Genomic DNA, 22,365 nt, shown 5'->3' on the forward strand with positions numbered 1-22,365 from the left:
AACCCTCACCTAGTACCTATTTTGTCTATCGCACAGACTTTCAACCCGAGCTGAACTCGACCCGGGTTGAAATTTCTCATGTAAACACAGCCTTACTGGGAAAGGGAATCATCGATCACTTGTGTTTGAAAGTACTGAAACTATGGTCGGTTGTGGAGAACACAAAGCATGCTAAATACGAGTGAACTGAGATACGCTACGAAATGAGTACCATCATAAACCAGTATGTTGGACTGACAACATGTGCAAAAGTGAAGATTACCTTATGTTCCACCAGGGAAAGGATACACTAAAGTGAATATGAGACATGACGATAAAATACAGTAAGATTGAGTATGTACACTTGCTATATACAAGGCTGGTAAAACAACTCAAAGTTGGCAGTGTGAAAGTCAGGGCAGCGCAAGGAAAGACACTCTGTGCACTCGCTCAAAAAATCAACCCAGTGGAATTGGTTATTATATCGTTAGTTTTCAACAGTAGCCACTGAGAGAGGAGGAAGGAAGGAACCAACACACACACACACACACACACACACACACACACACACACATGCACACACACAGATCACAGATTCTGCAGCCATTCTCCAAGACCTGACCAGCCAAGGTGATGTGCAGCCAGCAGTGGCGTGGCATGTATACCATAGCCAGTCAGGTCTAGTGCAACGGCGAATAGCCAGTTTCCGATGCTCGGAACAAAGTGCACTGCCTTGTGCCGTGGTCTACTGTGCTGTCTCCTGGGAAGAAGATGGCGAGCTTCGACAAAATCAACACCAGGATTTTCATTCCAAAACAATTGCTCATGGTTCCAAGACATGTCACCAACATGAGCACCAGCAAGATTCAGGTGAATAGGATGCTGGAATTCCACTCCAAAGTCACCATCAAACTCGCCATACGGATCCTCCTCAAAGTCCTCAACCCAGTCACCATCCCCACCGCCGTCATCACCACCATGCCAGCCAAGCACCATATCATCCAGCCAAAGATCACGACCTGCAGCGTCGTCGTCGTTGTCGTCATCCGACAGAGCTTCGCCATCGTCTGCCATAGGTCCCATCCAGCCAGCATCTTCATCCACCCAGTCTAGGTTGGGGTTAGGATGATAGAGATAGTCTAGGTCGTCATCGTAATCTTCATCGTCCTCGTGGAATCCGAGGAAATCTGGGCCAACGGCAAAGCCAAAGTCGAGTGGGTCGTCAAGTCCACCAATGACATCACCATCATCAATATCAGGTCCCAGGAAGCCATACACATGGAAGTGATCCACTGGCATTGTACCAACAGCAGTCGTGGCAAGCGACAGCTTTATAGTTTGAAGCTGCTGGGACGGATCACGCTGTGATATGAGCGTGCCACCAACAGTCATAGCTAAAGTAGTCGGCGACTCAGGGAGACTCCTTCGGTGCTCATCCAGGGTGTCTGCTAAGCTCCTGGAGAAGCACCAACAAACAGATACATCCAGCTTTACGAGATTCGGACAGTACGTGACGATGTTGATCAGCGCTGAGTCATCCAGTGCTTCACAGTTGCGAAGGTACAGCTCCTCCAGGAGGGCACAGCCACGTGCTATATGCAACAGCCCGGATGACGTTACTGACTGCGCAAAGCTGATGTCCAGCACACGCAGGTCAGGACAGTGAGCCCCAATGGCCTCCATCCCTGCATCGCCGATCCTTACGCACTCGCTGAGGTCCAAAGCTTGCAACTGACTCTGCTTGCTCACCACGGCCCTCAAAACAACATCAGTCAGCACGGGTATGCCAGACAAATCTAGACGAAGTAGTGAGGGTAGTGGCGGCATAGAGCGGTACTTGCCTACTTCAAAAGCCGGGTCATGGAAATTCGGAAAGAACAAAGAAGTCGGAGTGGAGGCTCTTAGGCAGAGAGATGTCAGGCTGGGTGTCAAGTTGCCCAGGCACCGGAAGAAATCCACATCGCACAGGAACCAGTGGGAGAGATTGAGAGATTTGATGCTGGGAGAGCGTGTAAGCAGCAGACACAGGTTGTTCGACTCCAAAAGATCACAGTGCTGGAAAGATACCACTTCCAGCTGGGACGTTGGTGGAAGGCAGCGAAACGAACGCCCAGTGCCTACAAACCAAGACAATTTCAGAACCTTCAGCGGACTGTTGTGCAGCAGAGAGCGCATGGACTTTTCATCAATACAGCCCTCCAGACACACTTCCTCCAACAATGGACAGTTCTTAGTCAGACGGTACCATGCAAATGCTGTGTACGCCACACGCGTCAGCGTCAGCCGTTTCAGTCGAGGGCAAGCTTTGCCAATGATGATAAGGCCTTCCTTATCCATTTTACAGCGCCGGTTGATGACAAGCTCCTCCAGATGAAAGCTGGTCAAGCTCAAGTAGTGAAACACATCGCTGCTGTTCAGCGCATACCAGGCAGAAGATGGTGCGTCGTGCTCGCTAAAGACAAGCTGCTTCATAGCCGACCAGGTCAGGCGGGTGGCATGGTACCACTGGCGGCATATCGATGCACAAACCAGCAGGTCGACACGGTCAAGCAGCTGGAAGACCTGGACTAGGTCTTCGGGTGGCACTTTCGTCTGATACTGGCCAGGGCAGCTGACAGGTTGATACTCAATCACAAGACTTTCCTGGCCAGGCTCTTCATAGTAGCTTTCCAAATCCATGCCAGCACCATACCTTTTTCTCTTGGCTGGGTAAATTCTCAGGTAACGTCGTCGAAATTTCAGCTGCTTGTCATCTGCTGCCATCGCTTTCTGCGCTGAGCTAGGACAATCAAACTGGACAAAGGCGTATCCACGCGACAGAAGGCACCCATTTTTTAGGCGCCCTTTCGACGTATGCCTCTGGATTACGCAACTATGAACTGTACCAAATGTGCTGAGGAATTTCTTGAGTTGTCTGTCGGTTGCATCAAAACAAACGTTCTCCACATATACTCTTGAACTATTCTCACACAACAATGGATTTTCAGCGTCTTCCGCAGCTAATCTCGACGCATTGTCCTCCACAGACAAGGACGATTTCGCCGCCATTGGCATAGGCAATAAGTTTCAGCAGAACCTCAAACACAGAAGTGATCAGCCTGGGAACTCCATTCAAGTAATCCACACTTTACATTGAGTGTACCAAGCAGTTACAATGGCATTCTATATCATCGAGCGCCAAAAATATCCTTTCTCTGCTATTTACTGTCCATCTTGAAAGTTTCAAGCATACTCTGGCCCTACTGCTATTCAAAAGCTTCTCTTGTGGAATAAGGCGACAGAAAGAAGCCTTGTCTCTCTTTCACTGGCTGCAATATCTTGACTGATCACTTTTTGTTTTTTTCGTTTTGACCAAAATTTCGCTTTTTGAACATTGTATTTGTAAACACGTGTAGCGCTTCCTGATCAAGCGCGTGACGTAATCAAATCTCCTGCTTCGAGCTTCACTGATCATGTAGAGACACACTGGCACTGCGTAGATGCGTATGATACGGTATACCATTGAATTTTTATACCGTATGTGTGTAGATCTACTCACTCTGCTGTACGAGTATTTTGTACAATGAGTTCGTAGCTAGCTAGCTTTACGTGATTTTTTTGTGAATAAAGTCACAACTAGCTACTAAGTACTAAAGTATTTATTACGACTGTAGAAACATAAAATGTTTGGCACCTATGAAAACAGGGGATGGCCCACGCCTGGTAAAAAATCAATGAGGAGCTAAATACATGATTGTACGGACCGATACCTTATTACTACACGGCATGGCAAGTCAGTGCTGCGAAATGGATGCCTCAGCCGAAACTACAAGTACAAGAGCAGAAGATGTGACAGGGGCGTGAGCAGAGTGGAGAGAGCGACTTCCACACACACACATCGCACTAGCTCTCACAAGGGCAAGCGGCAACGAATGAAAGACATCACAACTGAATATGGCTCACTAGACGTTTCAGCCAATAGACATGCAATGCACTTGTAAAAAGCAGATGCACATTTACTCATTCCACCTGTGGTGGAAAATACAGCCGGGACAAATGATGCGTGCTCCACATCCCGTAGCCGCGGCTCGTATGACCTCAGTCTTCTTGGCCTTCTCATGCCGGATATACGTCACTGAGCAGAGAGCGAGGAGGACTGGTTTGAAGGCGCAAAAGGGTTGAACACCCTGACATCTACAAAGGTGCGCTCAAACTGCCCTCCCCATACTCCATTTGCAGCAACATCCAGCCGAGCTTGATCATCTCGGATTGCCGAGCGAAGGCGTAGCTGCTCTCCGGTGAGGGGTTCCAGGTGGGGCTCCACAGATACGTTAGTGGCGACCCGGCGAAGGAGACAAGCAGTCACATCGCGCACCTCATTGTGCCTGATGGTTGGATGTCCACCAGGAGGGCAGGAGAGGGCATGGTTGATGGAAAACTGCCTTCCGCAGGTGCAGGTAGAGGGTGTGCGCTGGAGTGGCCAGTTGTACCTGAGGTGAATTCCGTCACGGAACTCTGCCTTAGATAGCGCAAACCCATGGCGCTTCAAGGGTCTGGCAAGTGAGCCGGCTGGCGGCGCCCCTCTCAGAAGCCAGATTGATGATTCTTTGCTTTTCAGCAGATAGATGACTGCAGAACAACAGCATGGGCTTTGATAGCGTTACGGACAGCTGCTTGTACGTCCTTCTTGGAAGCACGGATCTGCTGAGCGGCGTTGCCAAGCTCGAATAGCTGCTCCTTGATGTTGCGTTGCAAGGGCACAGTGATGCGGCAAGATGATGTATACTGGGATGCGAGGGTGGTCGGATCGACCAAGCCCAGGCCACCATGTCTCAGGGTAGACCCAGTATCTCCCGCTCCTCTGTACCAACATGCCATCCAGTAATGGCGGGGATGAACTTAGTAGTAATCACATCATATCGAGTCCTCGACCGGTTGCAAAGCAGCTGCTGTAATTGCCATTGTGCGACTGAGGAACGACCACTTGTTCTGAAGCCCATGTGTGAAGGCAGAGTATGCTGTCTGCGGTTGTGACTGGGCATAGGCACACAGGCGCTCCATCTGTCTTAGCCAAGAGTCGGTCTTGCCACGCATATAGCTTTCTTGGAAGTCGGAGTACCGATGGCTGCTCCGAGGTATCGACAGCCGTCAATTCGGACGTCAATACCTGTCCCAGAAAACAGCGCCTCTGCCCGGTCAAGATGGGCTGGCTTCACAAGCAACACCGATTTGGCAGCATTGATGTGGTATCCATACGATGGACCCTTGCTGGTGAGACCACCCACTCCACCATGCTCGTAATGGAGCTAGTTTGTCCCCAGCACCTGCATCATCCGCTAGTGAATAAAGCCTCTTTTACGGGCGAACAGAACATGCAGCGGAGGTCTGCAGACGGAGGATTGGAAAACAAGTCAGTCATAATGATGACGTCATACGTGACCAGAGAGCAAGAGAAGCATAGCATACCGGTAGTCCGCACAATCACGGGCCAAGGCTCAACGGGACACCTATAAAATAAGTTTCACTCCTGACCTTAGCCTCCACGACAGCCAGGGAGGCACATGCACAGCCATCCATTGGAGGCTGCCAAACTCGGCAAGCCCCACGAGACACATGACACTCGAACGCAGCCAGGCGAAAGCCAGCCTGCAGCGGAGGTGAGCAAAGAATACGCCTCCCTTCCACGTAGCGACTGGATGTGTGCAATCCGGCTCACCAGTGCAGCAGCACCCTTGCCGCACCCTCCGGTGGAAGAGAGCACAACGGGGAGAAAAGTGGACCGCTCCACTTCTCGGACTCTCCTATCGTATCGACGCCGTTTCTCTTGCTCGTGGTGCCGGTAGCAGGCGGAGAGAGAGGAGGTGCGGTTCGAAGACGCATCAGTGTTGAACACCCGTACATCAATAAAAGTGCGTTCGAACCGACTAATAATGGACTCTTGCCTGTACAGTACGAGTACCGGTATTTGACGACTCCCTGGTGCTAGGCTCGGCGAAATATCGAAGATTTCGCAGCAACATTTTGTGGCAACATGTCGAGGGGAGCGTAGTGCCGGATCGATCCCTGACATTGACCCTGGCCTGGTCTACCGATCATCACGTGACGTTATGAAGACAACTCAGGGCCACCAGGTCTTACATGAGGATGAAGCAGAACCCCTGGCCCTAGGCCCTATACTATGCTTCCTTGATCTTGACAGTCATCAAGACAATATTCAGTGTGTACGACAGCCGGGGCTTTTTGGCACAAGGCGGAGCATCGTAGAGCTTACAATAATTGACATGATCTGACTGTACGGACGAGCTACATGTAGACTACTATGTAGATCTACGGTTTTCTTACAAGTCTACAGGTACATGTACATGTACAATCATGTACATGTACACGTAGAGCTCCAGCTGTCATCCCGGTAAAGACAGCAAGCTGAGGGAGTCACTGAGGCCCCTAGCCCTGTGTCCTTCTCCCAGGAAGCATTTGATGAGGCGGGACCAGCGTCAGACTTTGAAGACTCCATGCATGCTCGGACACACACAATTTGAAGTCACATGTCACATGATACACTGTGATTGACAAGACCAACAAGACCAGTACTTTTGACCTGGTCAGCTGAGCAAGTGTCTGCTTAGCAGGTAGATTCCCCGTCCGACAAGTTATTTTGGAATACAAATGACATGTGGCCATACATGTACTGTACACAGTGACCGTCAGTGTTTACTCAACGTTTAGATTTAGGGTCCTCATGCGATAAGAACAGATTGGATCATAACGAAATCGGAGCCGAGCCAACACTGGCGTCTTGAATTGATGGTGTACTGTAGCCGTATCGTACTCCCAACACAGCTCTCACTCTCAGTCGCGAAACAAGTTGTTCGTGAGATTGATTTGGCCCTCCACCTTGTAACTGTCCCTACCCGACGTTCCATCCAGGATCGGCAGGAAGCCCAGTTATCGGCTATGATCAGTCACTAGCGGGCGGGAGAGAAAGCTAGTTGAGTAGCAGTGAGGGCGTCTGCTGAGTGCCACCGGCTGTCATTGTCTCCGCAATGATGACTCCGAAACATTTGCCACGGTACCTTGCGACTATCACTGTGCTGCTGGCTGCTTTCGGCTTTGTCGGAGGACGGGCTTCTGACGAATGGCGCAAGCCTAGCACTGGAGGACCACCCCGGGCTGAGCGGGTGGTCGTTGGCGGTACTGGTGGCGGTGATGTCGCCCATGGTGCGACGTGGCGTCCTCAGGCTCAGCGCAAGGTTATAGCAACTCCATCATCACGCCCGCAAAGTGATGGTGACAATTATCAAGATGGTGAGAAACCCTGAGAAAGGCATTCTACACTATAGTCAATACAATAGCTACCCGTCATGTACATGTAGTTATCAAATATCTGATAGGGCGGACCCAACAACAGGCGGTGGATCTTCTTACAGGGTAGATTATAGTCAAGTAAAAAAATCTCTCTTGTGTACAGGGTAGACATCATAATGATAGAGCTACCGAAACGTTAGGCAAAGGAAATGAAAGACAATACAGCCGTGCATACTGGTGCTAGGTACACACCTGTGTGTGTGTGTGTGTGTGTGTGTGTGTGTGTGTGTGTGTGTGTGTGTGTGTGTGTGTGTGTGTGTGTGTGTGTGTGTGTGTGTGTGTGTGTGTGTGTGTGTGTGTGTGTGTGTGTGTGTGTGTGTGTGTGTGTGTGTGTGTGTGTGTGTGTGTGTGTGTGTGTGTGTGTGTGTGTGTGTGTGTGTGTGTGTGTGTGTGTGTGTGTGTGTGTGTGTGTGTGTGTGTGTGTGTGTGTGTGTGTGTGTGTGTGTGTGTGTGTGTGTGTGTGTGTGTGTGTGTGTGTGTGTGTGTGTGTGTGTGTGTGTGTGTGTGTGTGTGTGTGTGTGTGTGTGTGTGTGTGTGTGTGTGTGTGTGTGTGTGTGTGTGTGTGTGTGTGTGTGTGTGTGTGTGTGTGTGTGTGTGTGTGTGTGTGTGTGTGTGTGTGTGTGTGTGTGTGTGTGTGTGTGTGTGTGTGTGTGTGTGTGTGTGTGTGTGTGTGTGTGTGTGTGTGTGTGTGTGTGTGTGTGTGTGTGTGTGTGTGTGTGTGTGTGTGTGTGTGTGTGTGTGTGTGTGTGTGTGTGTGTGTGTGTGTGTGTGTGTGTGTGTGTGTGTGTGTGTGTGTGTGTGTGTGTGTGTGTGTGTGTGTGTGTGTGTGTGTGTGTGTGTGTGTGTGTGTGTGTGTGTGTGTGTGTGTGTGTGTGTGTGTGTGTGTGTGTGTGTGTGTGTGTGTGTGTGTGTGTGTGTGTGTGTGTGTGTGTGTGTGTGTGTGTGTGTGTGTGTGTGTGTGTGTGTGTGTGTGTGTGTGTGTGTGTGTGTGTGTGTGTGTGTGTGTGTGTGTGTGTGTGTGTGTGTGTGTGTGTGTGTGTGTGTGTGTGTGTGTGTGTGTGTGTGTGTGTGTGTGTGTGTGTGTGTGTGTGTGTGTGTGTGTGTGTGTGTGTGTGTGTGTGTGTGTGTGTGTGTGTGTGTGTGTGTGTGTGTGTGTGTGTGTGTGTGTGTGTGTGTGTGTGTGTGTGTGTGTGTGTGTGTGTGTGTGTGTGTGTGTGTGTGTGTGTGTGTGTGTGTGTGTGTGTGTGTGTGTGTGTGTGTGTGTGTGTGTGTGTGTGTGTGTGTGTGTGTGTGTGTGTGTGTGTGTGTGTGTGTGTGTGTGTGTGTGTGTGTGTGTGATTATACATTCCCTGTCCTGTGGGCGCACTGGTCCGTAAAACGGCGGAAATGAACAGGAGTTTGCCGAAATCGCTAATTTAGCGCTTGTTGGGCGGTGGTTAGTCACCCTCTTCCTTCCCTGTCCTACCGCTAAGCAGTTCGAAGTCTTAGTCCACTGATGTATTTTAAAAAGGCCGGTGTTTCTGATCACCTCCAATTCTCCTAATAACCGGATTACTGCGCTTACTGGTCTCAATCTCTTCCCACGTTGGCCTGGTTTTAACTATGGATATCAAAGTCGTGCAGTACCGGTATACACGTTTGAAGGGGAACCTTGTGAGTCTTGAGCCTTTTTTTCTCTCAAGCGGATGCGACCAGGACAGTACTGTGTACTGGTAGTCAATGTATCTCTTCCTCAGCTGAAAAAAAACGTACATGTAGTGTAATTCGATTGTCATTGTGCTTGTGGGATTGATGTGGTGTGTTCTTCAGGCCTATCGACTGGTGTTCCCTGCTCTTCTTCTCAAGTTGCACTATTTGTATCCACCACACTTGATGCATCTGCTCTCAAGGATATCCTCACCAACATCGGCACGAAGTTGACACAATGCTATAGAAAAACGCAGCAAGCAATAACTCGAGATCTGGCGTGGAATGTGACGAATCAACTGTTCAGGCGGAATGCGTCATCATACTCTTACACGACGGTGAAGTCCACTTCGCTTCAACCCAATCTACCCAGTGCAAACAGCACAGACATACCCGCGAACGGCCTGGTTTTGTCCTTTCAAACTTTCTCCTTGTCCAACCTGAAGGCACTGAAAATGGAGTGCAGTGAGATTGATGATGCTGATCACATTGTTAACGTTGCATGTTCATTATCTGGTACCCAAATAGAAAAGCAGCCGATTCCCAGCGGCAAGCTTATCTCACAGCTCCTGGGAATACCTGACCTTCTGCAGTCATTATCGCAAAAGCATGACTTCAATGCCAACAACACCAAATTCAAACTGTTGCCAGTCAAGGAGTTGTGTAACTCCTTCTACACACACTCCAGCCCACCTATGCTTCACCCTGCCGGACAGCAGCCATCGGGCTGGGAAAACACATTTAACTTATCATTGGTGTGTCGCAAGTGCTTCCCACTGCCCAGCCCCGTTACCCCATGGTTCAAACACTGGAGTCTACAGAAACTTCTTATAGTCGCTTGCCCCTCTGTCTCCGTTGGAGTGGCCATGACCGCACTCATCATACAAGTACTGAGATGGAAGTGCTCCAAACAGCATCCATCTACCAAGCCCAAGACTGTGGTAGAGAGTGGCAGTGGATATGCCAGCGGGCTGGACTCGGACAACAGTGATTCAGAATCTGAGCGCCGGGTTGTGAAGCGATCTCGGACTCCAAAGTCAAGGCAATCCAAGAGGAAAGACCGCCGGCAACGGCATCTCAGCCCGGTCAATTCCGTGGCAGTAATGTGTGACCGGAGGACCACTAACGACTCAGTTTCTGCACCACTCGTCAGTCAGACAGATGTCGAGAGCAATACATGTAGTGATAATGATTCCGGTGAATGCGCTGGTACCAGTAATCCTAGCCCTGTTGATGATGTTCTCCAGGCCGAGAGAGATATTGCCAGCTCATTCGGCTCGGCTACGCTGGATCATGTCCCAGATGAAGTCCCCGACAAAGTGCAGCGAGTTTGCCTACATATGGACTGGTTTCTGGAGGACCTTCTGCCGGATAAATTGATCACTGGTGAACAATATAGTAGGATTATGGCCGAACGCCATATCCAAGGGGACAGGGCTGGCTTACACCTTATGTCCGAGATCATCAAATCCGACAGGAAGGCCAGGCAGCTCATTCGGGTTGCTCGAGAACTAAAAGCATACGACACCACCGATCTCTCCGACAGTCAATCCATACCGCAGGTTGAACAGGTCACTTCCCCTGCTGTTGACCCGGAACTGAACCGTGCCAAGTCTCCCAGCATATTAGAGCGGCTTTCTACTCCAGAACCAAAGAGAACGACCGCCCAACACCGGGACCAGTGCACAGCCAAGCAAATCTGCATGAAGTTGGACTTTCACTTGGAAGCTCTAGTCAATCTGAAAATCATCAGTGTCGATCAGTTCGCCTGGATATTTGACCTTCGCAAGGCCCAGGGCTCTCGAGAAGCGATGGAACGACTCTTCAAGGTTGTCAAGAAGAATGAAAAACTTGACGAATTAATGAAGCTGCGAAAGAATGGCGCATTTCCGACGCCGGAGAGTACGCCCATGAACAGCCCTGATGCCGAAGTCATGGCCAATGGTGGCAGGCATTCCAGCAAGTCGCCGGTCCTGAGGCAAGTCAGGAGCGCTCTCAATCTGGTGCCACGGCCTTTGTCTCCGCTGGTCACCAACACCGACAAGAGCGTTGATGGATTGCCCACACAAAAAATTCGCTCCCAGTCACAATTGTAGCCTAGTGTAGTGGTGACATGTAGATCTACTACACACCTTGAGTAGTATACTGTAGTTGAGTTGAATCTTTTACACAACCTTGATACATCTGCCTAGAGTTTCTTTAGATTAGAATATTTCGACTTTTCATTTTGACTTCATCGCCGAGTTTCATCGCGTGTATCTTTGGTGTTCTCCCTTCTTTCCATGTCATATTGTTTGAGTATTATTGTAGTTCATGCACACATACATTGCTAAAGGTGAGAAGACAGCAGAATAGCGCCTTGAAGATACAGCTCTTTATTGTGCTTATTTGACTACTGTCACACGTGTATACTCGCTGTGAGAGATGGCTTGCATATGTGCATGCCTCCCTTTGTGTTTAATACCGACCGTGTACAGTTACCATGCCATGACTGCGGCCGGTATTTTAAAATAATAGAATTATACATACATCTCCCCTCTCAGACACACGCTCGAGGATTGCCTCAACACTGCACAGGACAAAAAGCTATGGCTGGACTTCATTGACAAATGTACATCGGTGTAAAAAAAAATGGCGTGTACTTGTCATGTGCTAGAACCTGTCTTATGTTTTTTTTCGTATGCTATTCTTCCTGCTGCAATCTATTTCATGATGAAACAGTTGACAGATGCGTGGAACCCATTATTTGGGAGACATGCGACCTGTACTACTATTATTATACACTCGGTCTCTTGTTATAATCTATACGTATTGTACGCGTATATATACAGCTGAGTATCCACACGCTGCAGTTGGATATCCATAGCCTGATATTGCACAACTCAGGATATCACCACAGTACTCAGAATACATGACATCTCCGCCGTTTTTCCAAGTCACGATTTGTTAAAAAACTTCGTTTTAGCGTTAGGCTTTTATGTTGCTTTGCAAGTTGCCGTATTGAAAGTCCTGAGAATCACCAGTGGCCTGGTTGTTGCACAATCATGTACATGTAGTGACAGTACGCATAGTTATAATTATTTTCTCCACTTTTTAATAATCTTTGGCTATTTTCTTTTAAAATGCACTGATAATACAGTCATGTCTTAAGGTATCTTGGCGCCGCATGCGCCAGAGTCCTGATATCATCCAAAGCTGAGTCATGCTTTTACGCACCGGGCTTCCAGTTCCATTTCCTGACTAGACTACAACTTTCTGAGGTTATGCCGGGGTGACCCACAACCCATACCGTGCATGGCACTGTTGTAGCACTCTTTTCGCTCACCACATCACGGCACACCATGACTGGCTCCTGCAACTGTCGGCGCAAATCCTCAATCATCGGTTTGGCTATGCCTCCAGATTTCAGCAAAAACTTCCCAAAAAGCTTTGGACCATTATCAGTCCAATAACATTTTTATATTAACTCTGCGTACTCCATACATGCCGCACTACACTGTGGATATATGTCGGATATCCGATCAGAGACAGAAACTGTGACATCACGAATACAGCACAGCATCAAGGAAATGCCCATAAAGAGCCATGCAAATAATAGTTCAAAATGATACTGTGTGCCATTGTCTGTGTGTGTAAGCAATAGACATGGCATGCATGTGGGTGGCGCCGATGCATTTGAAAGTTGCTCGGATAATAGAAGCATATTGTCAGAATGGTCATGCTCATCACGCACACAGACCACACATGCACTGATGAAGCGTCTACATTTGTGAAAATACAATGCCACGTGACCCGCAGCGCACAGGACATGACGTGCAGCCAGATATTGTACAGAACAAAGCTCAACAAACCAATCAAGTCAGAATCATTCAGCGGGACTCACTCCCAAATACCTATAGTGTGTGGGGCTAGGAGGAGATCAAAACAAACAAACATAATAATTATTTTCTTTACCTGCATCGACGGGCTCAACTAACTTGACCTTTGGGAACACACTCTACAACTAAACTGTACATGTAATACAATCAGACTACTTTTGAATAGCGTTCTAATAGACAAGCAGCTGGCCTTTGATCCGTATTCAACAATCGGTGTTTGCGAGCACCTCCAGGAAGACTAGTGCATGGCTACCAAGCGCATTCATGTTGTACATCAAATCAGAGCAAGCGATAGTACTGCAGTTATCGGGTGGTCGTGTTGAACTGGGAGAAGAACGTTTCTGCAGGGCGGTTTGTGTACACTTCCCTGTCGAGGTGATCTTTCCTGTAGGTCAAATCAACAGCAGTTCCAAGACAACCAGTCAGGTATCACGACTGCAAGTTTCAAACATGCACCCAGCGGCCAGTTAACTTTAAAGTTCCTCTGCAACCACACGCTGGGTTATAGGCGATTCACACGACAGGCATTTGCCCGTTTCACAGCAAGTGCTTCACGAGAAAAGTGACTGCGTGGATTCACACGGCGCACTCGACGACAGGCGCGTTTGCATTTTTGAATGATTCCCCACCAGTTGCCATGGGTATTTCAAATTCTTTTCAAATTTTCGGCGCAAAGAAAGGAGTAAAAGAGCTGCGTCATGTCATGTTTCTCGCTTTTTGGTGTACGTGTACCCGTGCACACCACGATTATTGGGAAAGTGGGCCCCCAGCTCGCTTGCACTTTTCAGCCACTTTTCTCGTTCACCGGTGAAATACCATAGAACGGTCCGGTGCATGTGGATTTGCCGGTCGTGTGAATCGCCTATCAGGCATAAAAAAGCTCATGACTTTCACACTGCCTGGTCAAACATTTTTGAACATGCAACTTGTAATTCGAGCGTGCAGCTGTTGAAGAAGTCAATATCTCCAGTCTCCATACAGGCATATGCTGGATTGCTGGTACAACATTCCAGTGGCTCATTGTGTTGTATCCTGGTATGGCTACACACTGTGTGTGTACATCGCCCCACGGTCCTTTCAAACGTGTTCATACCATCATGTGAACAATACATATTACTAAGTCTTACATCTTTCGCTGCTCTTGACGTAGCTGCTGATTCATCAAGGCTTGGTCAGCTAGGATCTGCTTACGAGTCCTATTTTCTCGACGCTCGAGAAGCTGGGCACACCGAGCATCAGCAAGACGCTGCCTACTCCATTCCTGCTCTTCGCGCTCTGCTGCTTCTTTGAGGCGCTGCAATAAGCAAAACAACAAGCAAATCATACAGTCACTTCCGAAGTGGGTGTAATTCGATGATGCACGCACAGTTGCAGTGTCTTGATGGCAAATTTAAGTACTGTGGCTAAGTGTGGGCTTACAGCAGAGTCGTATTTGGTATCGAGCATAACTGACGTACCTACAGGTAGTTATGCTCGATACCAAATACGACTCTGCTGTAAGCCCAGCCAAAAACACCCAGGAACTTCAATACTACGTATGATCGGTTGTCTTGGTCAAGGTGGATTGAATCATGTGACAGCAGACCAGCATTTCAATCACATTATACTTTAACGAGGCTCAAAGCAAATCAGCAATCATAACACAGCGATGACATCAAGACTCAAGATCACATCAACTCTAGAGTGCTTGGCTACATAGCGGCCTGACTGGCGGCTCCCAGGGCTGCACATTGATAACATGTCATGGATATTAAACAGGAGCAGCATAAGAAGTATAGGCATGGGCAGTCCAAGTTCAACCCCGACGATCTTTTCCACCATCGGTGCTGCATCACTTGTTGAATATCCACATGACTGTCATAGACCGTTACCGTGCCACATGATGACTTGTATCATACTATGTACATATACATTAATTCATGGATTCAGTGCATACTGTGCAATGAGCATACCTGCTTCTCCAGAACTTGCTCATTCTGAACACGACGCACTTCCGCCACCTGAGAGGGACTCATGCCCTTCCAACGATCGGGAATGACCCTGCCATCAAAAGAACACATGTTGCAGGGAGTCAACATTAACCGGGTCCGGCAAAACCACCATCAGCTTTAATCGTAACATCCTGCAATGCTTCAGAACAAGGCTTAGCTATGCACTCCAAAAGGACAGTCGATATGGTGAATGCATCGAGGAAGGGGAAATAGGGGGTGTCCAAGTCTCGGAAATACCCAAGACGAGGCACGGTGTAATTCAGATGACGATGGCATGTGGTGATGAAGGTGGCTAGCTCGGAAGCATGATGTGCCAGATTGGATAAGCCGGCTCCGAGAGGTTCTCACTATGCCTAGCTATCACGCATGACACATACACACACACACACGGCACGCGCACACAGAGTTAACACCAGCTACCACATGGAAAACACCACCAGGCAACACGGGTTGGCGTACCGATGAGGTCCGAAAGCACTGGCTGCAACCGACGGATTCTCGGACAGCAAGTCACCATGTATAGCATTTGACATTTCCGTGAAGTTGTCATCCAGCTCCTGTTGCTTGTCTTGTTCACGACGCGCTACCATTTCGTCACTCTACAACAAGCAGGAAATCATATGCACAATACACGTAGTGAATTAGCATGTGTACATGTACTGGCGATACTAGTGAAGCATGCCAATGTGTGGCAAACCTGTATGATATTGTGCCAATTGCATTGACTGTGGCTGCATGCATGTTTTTAACTATCCTCACAGGATTGGATATCACTTTACCCAGACCAAACACTCACACATTTATTCTCTTTGCTGCAGGTGTCACTGTCACCAGTGATTCACCAAATGTTTGGGCATGACCGATTCTCAGGGTATACGAAAAGGATCATTGAAAATTTACCCAACCGTAGCAATTCTCAGAAGTTTTCATTCGTGTCCCCATCCTACCTGTGCCCTTTGGTAGTTCTTCTCAGCAATTAGCAATGCCTTCCGTGCGTCTTGATCGGCTAACTCTAGACTCATTGCACGCTCGTCCATTTCTCTCATCTTCAGTGCATATAGACGGTCTGCTTCGGCAGTCTGACGACGTGTCCTCTCTTTCTCCTCCATTTGCTGGTGAAGCCAGGCCTGGTTCTGCTCCTTCTGGAGCTTAACTCTTGCCGGGCTGTTCAGATCTTCGCCTTGAAATTTCTGTAAGCCGGACACAGTCAGACGCGGATCATCATCGGTTTCTCTGGCTGGCCGGTCCTTACGTTTGCTGTCGGGATCGAAGATGTCAAACTCTCGCCGGTCCTCGATGCGCTGGTGTCGCTCCCGAAACTCAATGATTTCCTTATCGATCTGCCGCCTGTCGTTCATTTGCCGCTGCTCCAAGAGAAATGCCATCTCATCGTTGCGCTTCATGTCCGCCGCAAACGCCTCATCTCGTTGCTTGTCCAGAGTTCGCTGCCTGGAGCGCTCTTCAGCTTGGGCTTCCAGAGAGTTGACATCAACCTGATCATAACAAGCCGGTCAACAGAACAGAGATCGCTATCGTCAGCCCCGCCGGCAATTCCCTATGCCCACATTTTTTATGGCCACACAGTGGGCGAGTTGCCAATGTACATGTAGGTGAAAAATCTTAGTAATACTCTACACCATATTTATCCATTATCAAGACGGGAACACTATCCGGTAGCTGTTGTGCTTTTATTTTCTAGTCGTTCGACCAAACACAAGGAGACGGCATAGAAGAGAAGAGAAAAGGTTAGCATATAAGTTGTGAAGCCAAACTATACTGTACGGGCAACTTATTTCACGGTGATTCCCCATCAACTTGAAAGCTAAAAATGCGGTACACGACTGTACTACAAGCCAGTTCAAGTACAGTTAGTTCCGAGCATCGCTTGAACGTACATGTACATGTATTATGCTTTCAACCATACGCATTTGTGGCCAACATTATCGTCGCCACCCGGCAGTCCGAACGAGTCGCATCTCGAAAGAGGCGAGTGTGGAGGATAAACTGGGAGCATTTTAACGCTGACTTGCAGGACTGCAATCTTGAGATTTTCAGCAAGTCGAATGATGTTGATGCAATGATAAGCGAATGGTACGCAAAGGTTTTTACTGCTCTAGATCGTCACGCCCCCTTACAACCTCCTCGTAAGCCGAGGCGCCGACCTTGCCCATGGTTGTGTCCTGAACTTGTATCTGCTGTGCGTCAACGAAACAAGGCCCACCGACTTCTTTCACGCTCTCCAAACGATGTCCGCCTGCGAGAGCAACACCGCACTCTCCGCGCAGCCGCGCGCAAGCTAGATCGGAGGCTAAGGGATCAGTATTTTCAAGCTCGCCTACAGTCGGCCGGAAAGGATGGACGGAAGCTCTGGAATACGATAAACGTGGTGACTGGACGAGCGAAAAGTTCAAGCCCACCACAAGTACCTGTTGGAATCCTCTCCCGAACCTTTGGCGAAGTTGTACATGACCCTGGACGACCAGACGCGCTGTGCGCCAACGCACCAGCCGAACGTGAAGCACCAGCATTCACGGAATTTGCGCCTGTTTCGACGGAGGACATTACGGCCCTTCTCCAGTCCGTTGACGCGTCAAAAGCAACTGGACATGATGACTTGCCGGGTATTGTCCTTAGAAACTCGGCATCAATACTGGCTCCCTCGCTCAGCATCATTTTCAATACTTCGTTATGTCAGGGGTGTGTTCCCCGTCAGTTTAAAATTGCTAATGTGTCGCCGCTATTCAAAGGTGGCGGGCTTGACCCTCGTCAGCCTACTGCGATCGACCTATTTCTCTACTACCAGTCGTTTCTCGCCTCCTCGAGAAGATCGTCAAAGCTCAGCTTACATCCTTTCTGACCGATCACAGTATTCTCCCTGACTCGCAGTTCGCGTACAGGAAGAACCACAGTACGGAGGACGCTCTTGTGCTAGCTGTCAATCGCTGGCTGAAAGCGAAGTATGAGCGCAAACTCACAGGTGTGATATTCGTAGATATGTCGAAGGCTTTCGACTGTGTCAAACACACCATCTTGGCACAGGAGCTATCCGACATTGGGGTCGGCGGTACTGTCCAGCTATGGTTCACTAGTTACCTGAGTGAGCGGCTTCAACGCGTAGTCGTGGGCGGAAATTGCTCGGAATACGTCGCATGCAGTCGAGGGGTGCCGCAAGGATCCGTCCTCGGCCCCCTCCTGTTCACACTATACATCCGTAACCTTCGATGCTGCTTGCCCCAGCAGGTCACAAACCAGGAATTTGCAGACGACATTGCAATTGAAGCCTCGGGCAGTTGCGAACAAGTGTGCTCTTCTCTAAGCACAGCCATCACTGGCCTGTCGCAGTGGTTGGAGGACCGCGGACTAATGCTGAACCAAAAGAAAACGCAAGCTCTGTTGATTACCCCAAGAGGCCCAGCCCCTGACACAGATAACATTCGAATTCGCTGTGGGAATGCAGCCCTTGCAGTTGTGGAACAAGCGCGGTACCTGGGCGTAATGGTAGATGGGCAGCTCTCCTGGGAGCCTCACGTCAATCACTCAATCCAGCAGGTGCGGAAGTCAGTAGGTGCGCTGTGGCGGAGCCGCCGAAGCCTCACCCTGGCGTCAAAGATCCTGTTTTACAGGTCGATGATCCAGGGTAGGTAGTCGTACGCTTCCAACGCCTTTTATCCGTCACTTCAAATTGGCAACATGGAGCCCCTCACACGTCTAACGAAGTGCGCTATCCGCGGCTTCTTCGGTCTGCCACCGTGGTCGCGCACGAGCCCGATCTTTGAACAGCTCCGCCTCACCACCCTGGAGGACATGTTTAACATTAAGCTCCTCATCTTTGTCCGTCGTTGTCTGTTCTCCCGAGCTAGCTCCCTCTTCACCAGCTTCTTCGTGAGAGTTACTGGTGACCGCACTCGGGGAGCAGCACAACACCTCGTTCGAGTACCATTTTGGCCCGGTCCTGCGGGTCGAGCGACCATGCAGTTCATCGGCGCAGTCCTGTGGAACCAGCTCCCGCCTGATCTCCGTTCCGAGCCCAGCCACCTTCAGTTCTGTGCCCTGCTAAAAGCGCATCATGGCTCCGTTTAAATGCTTTTCGGCTAGTGTGTTTCTGTGGTATAGCGGACTGAAGAATAGTAAACGTGTTTTGCAATATATGTATGAAGCTATTTTGTATATAGTATGTTCCCATTCCGTTTTTGCTTTGGTGTAGCCCTGAGGTTGATTGCTTATTTATTTCTACCCTTCCTCTCTCCATACTTCTGTCCCCCCCCTCTCTCTCTCTCTCTCATTCCTTCTGTCGTCCACATGTATCAAAGGAGGCGAAATCGCCTGTTTGTGGTGCGACGTTAAATAAACTTCTACAACAACAACAACAACCATCGTTCTTCGCACGAGATATGAAAGCTAGTGATACCCGCACAGTACATGCAGGGAGCATGTACAATGTAGGTTTTTCTACTGCTCTAGTGTAGCTGAATATTGAGAGCATTTCACTTACCCCTATGGTGCGAGATTTAGGATTGAAGATTCGTTTCTTCCTCTCCTCTTCCTGCAGGCGTCGCCTCTCTCGAGCTCTTGTTTCTTTCTGATCGACTGGCAAATCAAGCTTGTACATCTTTCCACGTCCGTGATCGCTCTAACATAGGTTGGGAGTTTTCAAGCCACACTGCTCCGCCTAGCAGCGGCAACAGAACAAGCGCTATATTCTTCTCTTGATCGCAAATATCTGCATCGAGGTCTTCCCCTCGCTGCTCGACTCGGCATCGATAAAATCGGGAAGCTGTGTAGTACTAGCAGTAGTGTGTTCCATCAGTTTTTGGTACGGTTGCTACGGTGTAGCGTCTACATAGCAACCGTTGCTAGGCACGAACTCTCCTTGCCCGGCGCGTGATATGCGCATGCGCGCTGCGCCATCTTCCTCCTTTCGGCAACTAATCTCACAATGGTGAGTTGTGCGAATTTTGGCCTGAGATTTGTACCTTGAAGAATGGAGCTGTCTGAAAACTGCCTTGTGGAGAAGGAGATTGTGCCTTTGTTTGACTGGGGATGCTGTTATGCTGTGTAAATCATAGGCAAAGCGGACTAAGAAGGTCGGAGTCGTCGGCAAGTATGGTACCAGATATGGTGCTTCACTTAGGAAGCAGATAAAGAAGATGGAGATTTCGCAGCATTCGAAATACTCCTGCCCTTTCTGCGGAAAAGTACGTATCGATAAATATTGGTCGATCCCTATCAGAACTAGCAGAACAGAAAACTGATTTCTGATTGATATAATTATTTCTTGATGTCCTAGGAATCCCTCAAGCGAAAGTGTGTTGGAATCTGGGTTTGCAACCGTAAGACCTGCAGGAAGACCATTGCCGGCGGTGCATGGACAGTGAGGTATGTAATGACATTGAGTGCTGTTGTTCGTTGTCCATGCTTAGAATATTTTGATACCTACTTTTCGCTGTCCCGTGTCATGCGATTTTCTCAACATCAAATTGAGAATTGATTTAGTTCGTCAATTATTTATTATTATTTGAATTCAACTGTAGAAATTTAGTACCTTGCCCACTATTGAGTAAAGGTCATGCGCGCATCGTAGTCCATACTGCCAAGAGGTAGTAGTCCCTACCATTTTCATTAATCGACTATTCATTTCTGTAACTGGCAGTTTTGTCTATAAAGTCATAATTATGAATGTGTATTGAACAAATCGACAATTTTACATGTCGATGTTACATTGATCATGGCCCTGGTGGGACTACTACTACTAGCACTATATCATATTACTGATGTTCACGTGTTCCTTTTCCATGGGCAGTTAGTCTGTTTTTGTTAATTAAAACTGCCCATCCTGTTGCTATCAATATCTGCATTTTTCAAATTTTAAAGGAAGGACCAACATGTTACATGTTATTCGTATTTTGTGTCTAACACTAACAGTTATAAGCAAGATGTTGTGTAGTCAGAAAGTGCAACAGCTAGCACAACACTGACTGTGATACTGACACCTTCCAAGTTGGACGGCTGTTGGTTTGCGACTCCAAGGCGTGATATAGAGCTTAACATCAGGTTGTTGAATGTCAGTATCACATCAGTCAGTATTGTGCTAGCGGTTGCACTTTCAGACTACGCAACATCTTGCTGTTAGTGTTGGACACAAACTACGGATAACATGTAACATTTTGATCCTTTAAATTTTAATCCTTGGCTCTCCATCCGAGTCTATTATTAGTTCACGAGATTTATAAATTCTGTATCCCTGGCCTTTATTGCATCTGCGAAGAATGTACCAACCGTTTGTCCAGATCGGTGTAAACTTCCTGTTGTATGCATGTAAAGTTGTAAACCTGAGAGGCATCCTGACAGGCTGTGGTATGTGTAGAATCTACATTCTATAGCGTACTTTTAAATTTGCACCAAGGTTACAGGATGTTTACTAGTATTCTAATTGTCTGTCTTTTCTTTCTCTTTGCTTCTGTAGCACTACCACCGCAGCGACCGTTCGCTCTGCCATCCGCCGTCTGCGCGAAGCCCGTGAGAATGCATAATTGTATTCCAATAAAGAAACCGCTGCCGTAACACTATGATCGGTTGTTTGTCTTGGCGTGTGGTGTTCGAGGCCCACTGGTCTGTGACTAGGGTGCTTGGTAGAGTGCAGTATGCTTCTCGTGTGTGTGCATGTTGCACAATTTCTGTGCATTTAGAAACTCCAGGTATGCTGCCTGTGTCATCCGCATCACGTGACATTGCACGACGAACTCTTGCATATCAAAATGTCACTATTTGTATGTTATAGCGTGTTCTTAGACACTATTTGTACTGGATCATATGATTGCATCCCAAAAGCTGCCGGAAAACCAACACCGCCGTCAGTCTTAGCATTTCAGGCTGGACGTTCTTCCACACGTGACTACTGTAGTAGTTTTTGCATTCGATCCAGTGCGAATTTTTGCTAAGACTTGATCATATTGACCTTTGATAAATACCCACACTCATCAGTGACCACAAGGGGTGAAACGAGTATCTATTTTGACCAATCGATCACTCATTAATGATATTCGATCGAGTATCTGATTATTTCGAGTATTTTACCAAAATTCAAACGCGCTAGATTTGTGAGTTCTCGACCAATTTGGAAGAAATTATCTGTGAACATTGAACAAAAGTCGCCAACGTCTTGTACAGAGTGTAAAGTAACGATTTTCATCAGTATTTTCATATCTCATAACTAACTACAATTGTAGCTAACGTTACTTGCCGTGGTGATCGCACCGTCCAAGTCATAAAATACTGACTCAAAGGCATGCATAATGCATGCATATCATGTACCAGCTGTCCCTCCAGGAACTTGCGATTCCGCGGCCGCGATTTGAACAAAAGTCCGGGATATCCACGATATTTCGAAAAGCAACCGCGATATTCGAGTCATTCTTTGATGTTGTTTACTTCTTCAAGCTCGTTAGTAGTTTACTTGCGAGATCAACACCAGAATGGAGAAGTTTCTG

General features: G+C 48.2%; 4 protein-coding genes across 4 annotated transcripts; 2 read left to right on the top strand and 2 right to left on the bottom strand.

The window, feature by feature from the left end:
* Positions 1-92: 92 nt before the first annotated feature.
* On the bottom strand, positions 93-3,353 carry LOC135827581 (uncharacterized). Its single transcript, XM_065340052.1, has one exon. The coding sequence runs from the start codon at positions 3,031-3,033 to the stop codon at positions 568-570; it is 2,466 nt and encodes an 821-aa protein (XP_065196124.1). The 5' UTR covers positions 3,034-3,353; the 3' UTR covers positions 93-567.
* A 3,370-nt stretch (positions 3,354-6,723) lies between these two features.
* On the top strand, positions 6,724-12,418 carry LOC135827601 (uncharacterized). Its single transcript, XM_065340075.1, has 2 exons — positions 6,724-7,263; positions 9,133-12,418. The coding sequence occupies exons 1-2, from the start codon at positions 7,002-7,004 to the stop codon at positions 11,103-11,105; spliced, it is 2,235 nt and encodes a 744-aa protein (XP_065196147.1). The 5' UTR covers positions 6,724-7,001; the 3' UTR covers positions 11,106-12,418.
* Positions 12,419-12,570: 152 nt separating this feature from the next.
* Positions 12,571-19,646, bottom strand: LOC135827612 (RIB43A-like with coiled-coils protein 2). The gene is made up of 6 exons (XM_065340082.1): positions 19,371-19,646; positions 15,826-16,371; positions 15,338-15,477; positions 14,840-14,927; positions 14,015-14,181; positions 12,571-13,272 (listed from the first exon to the last, which is right to left on the bottom strand). Exons 1-6 carry the CDS (start codon positions 19,485-19,487, stop codon positions 13,191-13,193), a joined length of 1,140 nt encoding a protein of 379 aa, XP_065196154.1. The 5' UTR covers positions 19,488-19,646; the 3' UTR covers positions 12,571-13,190.
* Positions 19,647-19,731: 85 nt separating this feature from the next.
* Positions 19,732-21,447, top strand: LOC135827622 (large ribosomal subunit protein eL43-like). Its single transcript, XM_065340091.1, has 4 exons — positions 19,732-19,817; positions 19,945-20,073; positions 20,166-20,254; positions 21,342-21,447. Exons 1-4 carry the CDS (start codon positions 19,815-19,817, stop codon positions 21,406-21,408), a joined length of 288 nt encoding a protein of 95 aa, XP_065196163.1. The 5' UTR covers positions 19,732-19,814; the 3' UTR covers positions 21,409-21,447.
* The last annotated feature ends 918 nt before the right edge of the window (positions 21,448-22,365 follow it).

The sequence above is a fragment of the Sycon ciliatum genome, chromosome 1 (genome assembly GCF_964019385.1).
Source record: "Sycon ciliatum chromosome 1, ocSycCili1.1, whole genome shotgun sequence".
Lineage (NCBI taxonomy): Eukaryota > Metazoa > Porifera > Calcarea > Leucosolenida > Sycettidae > Sycon > Sycon ciliatum.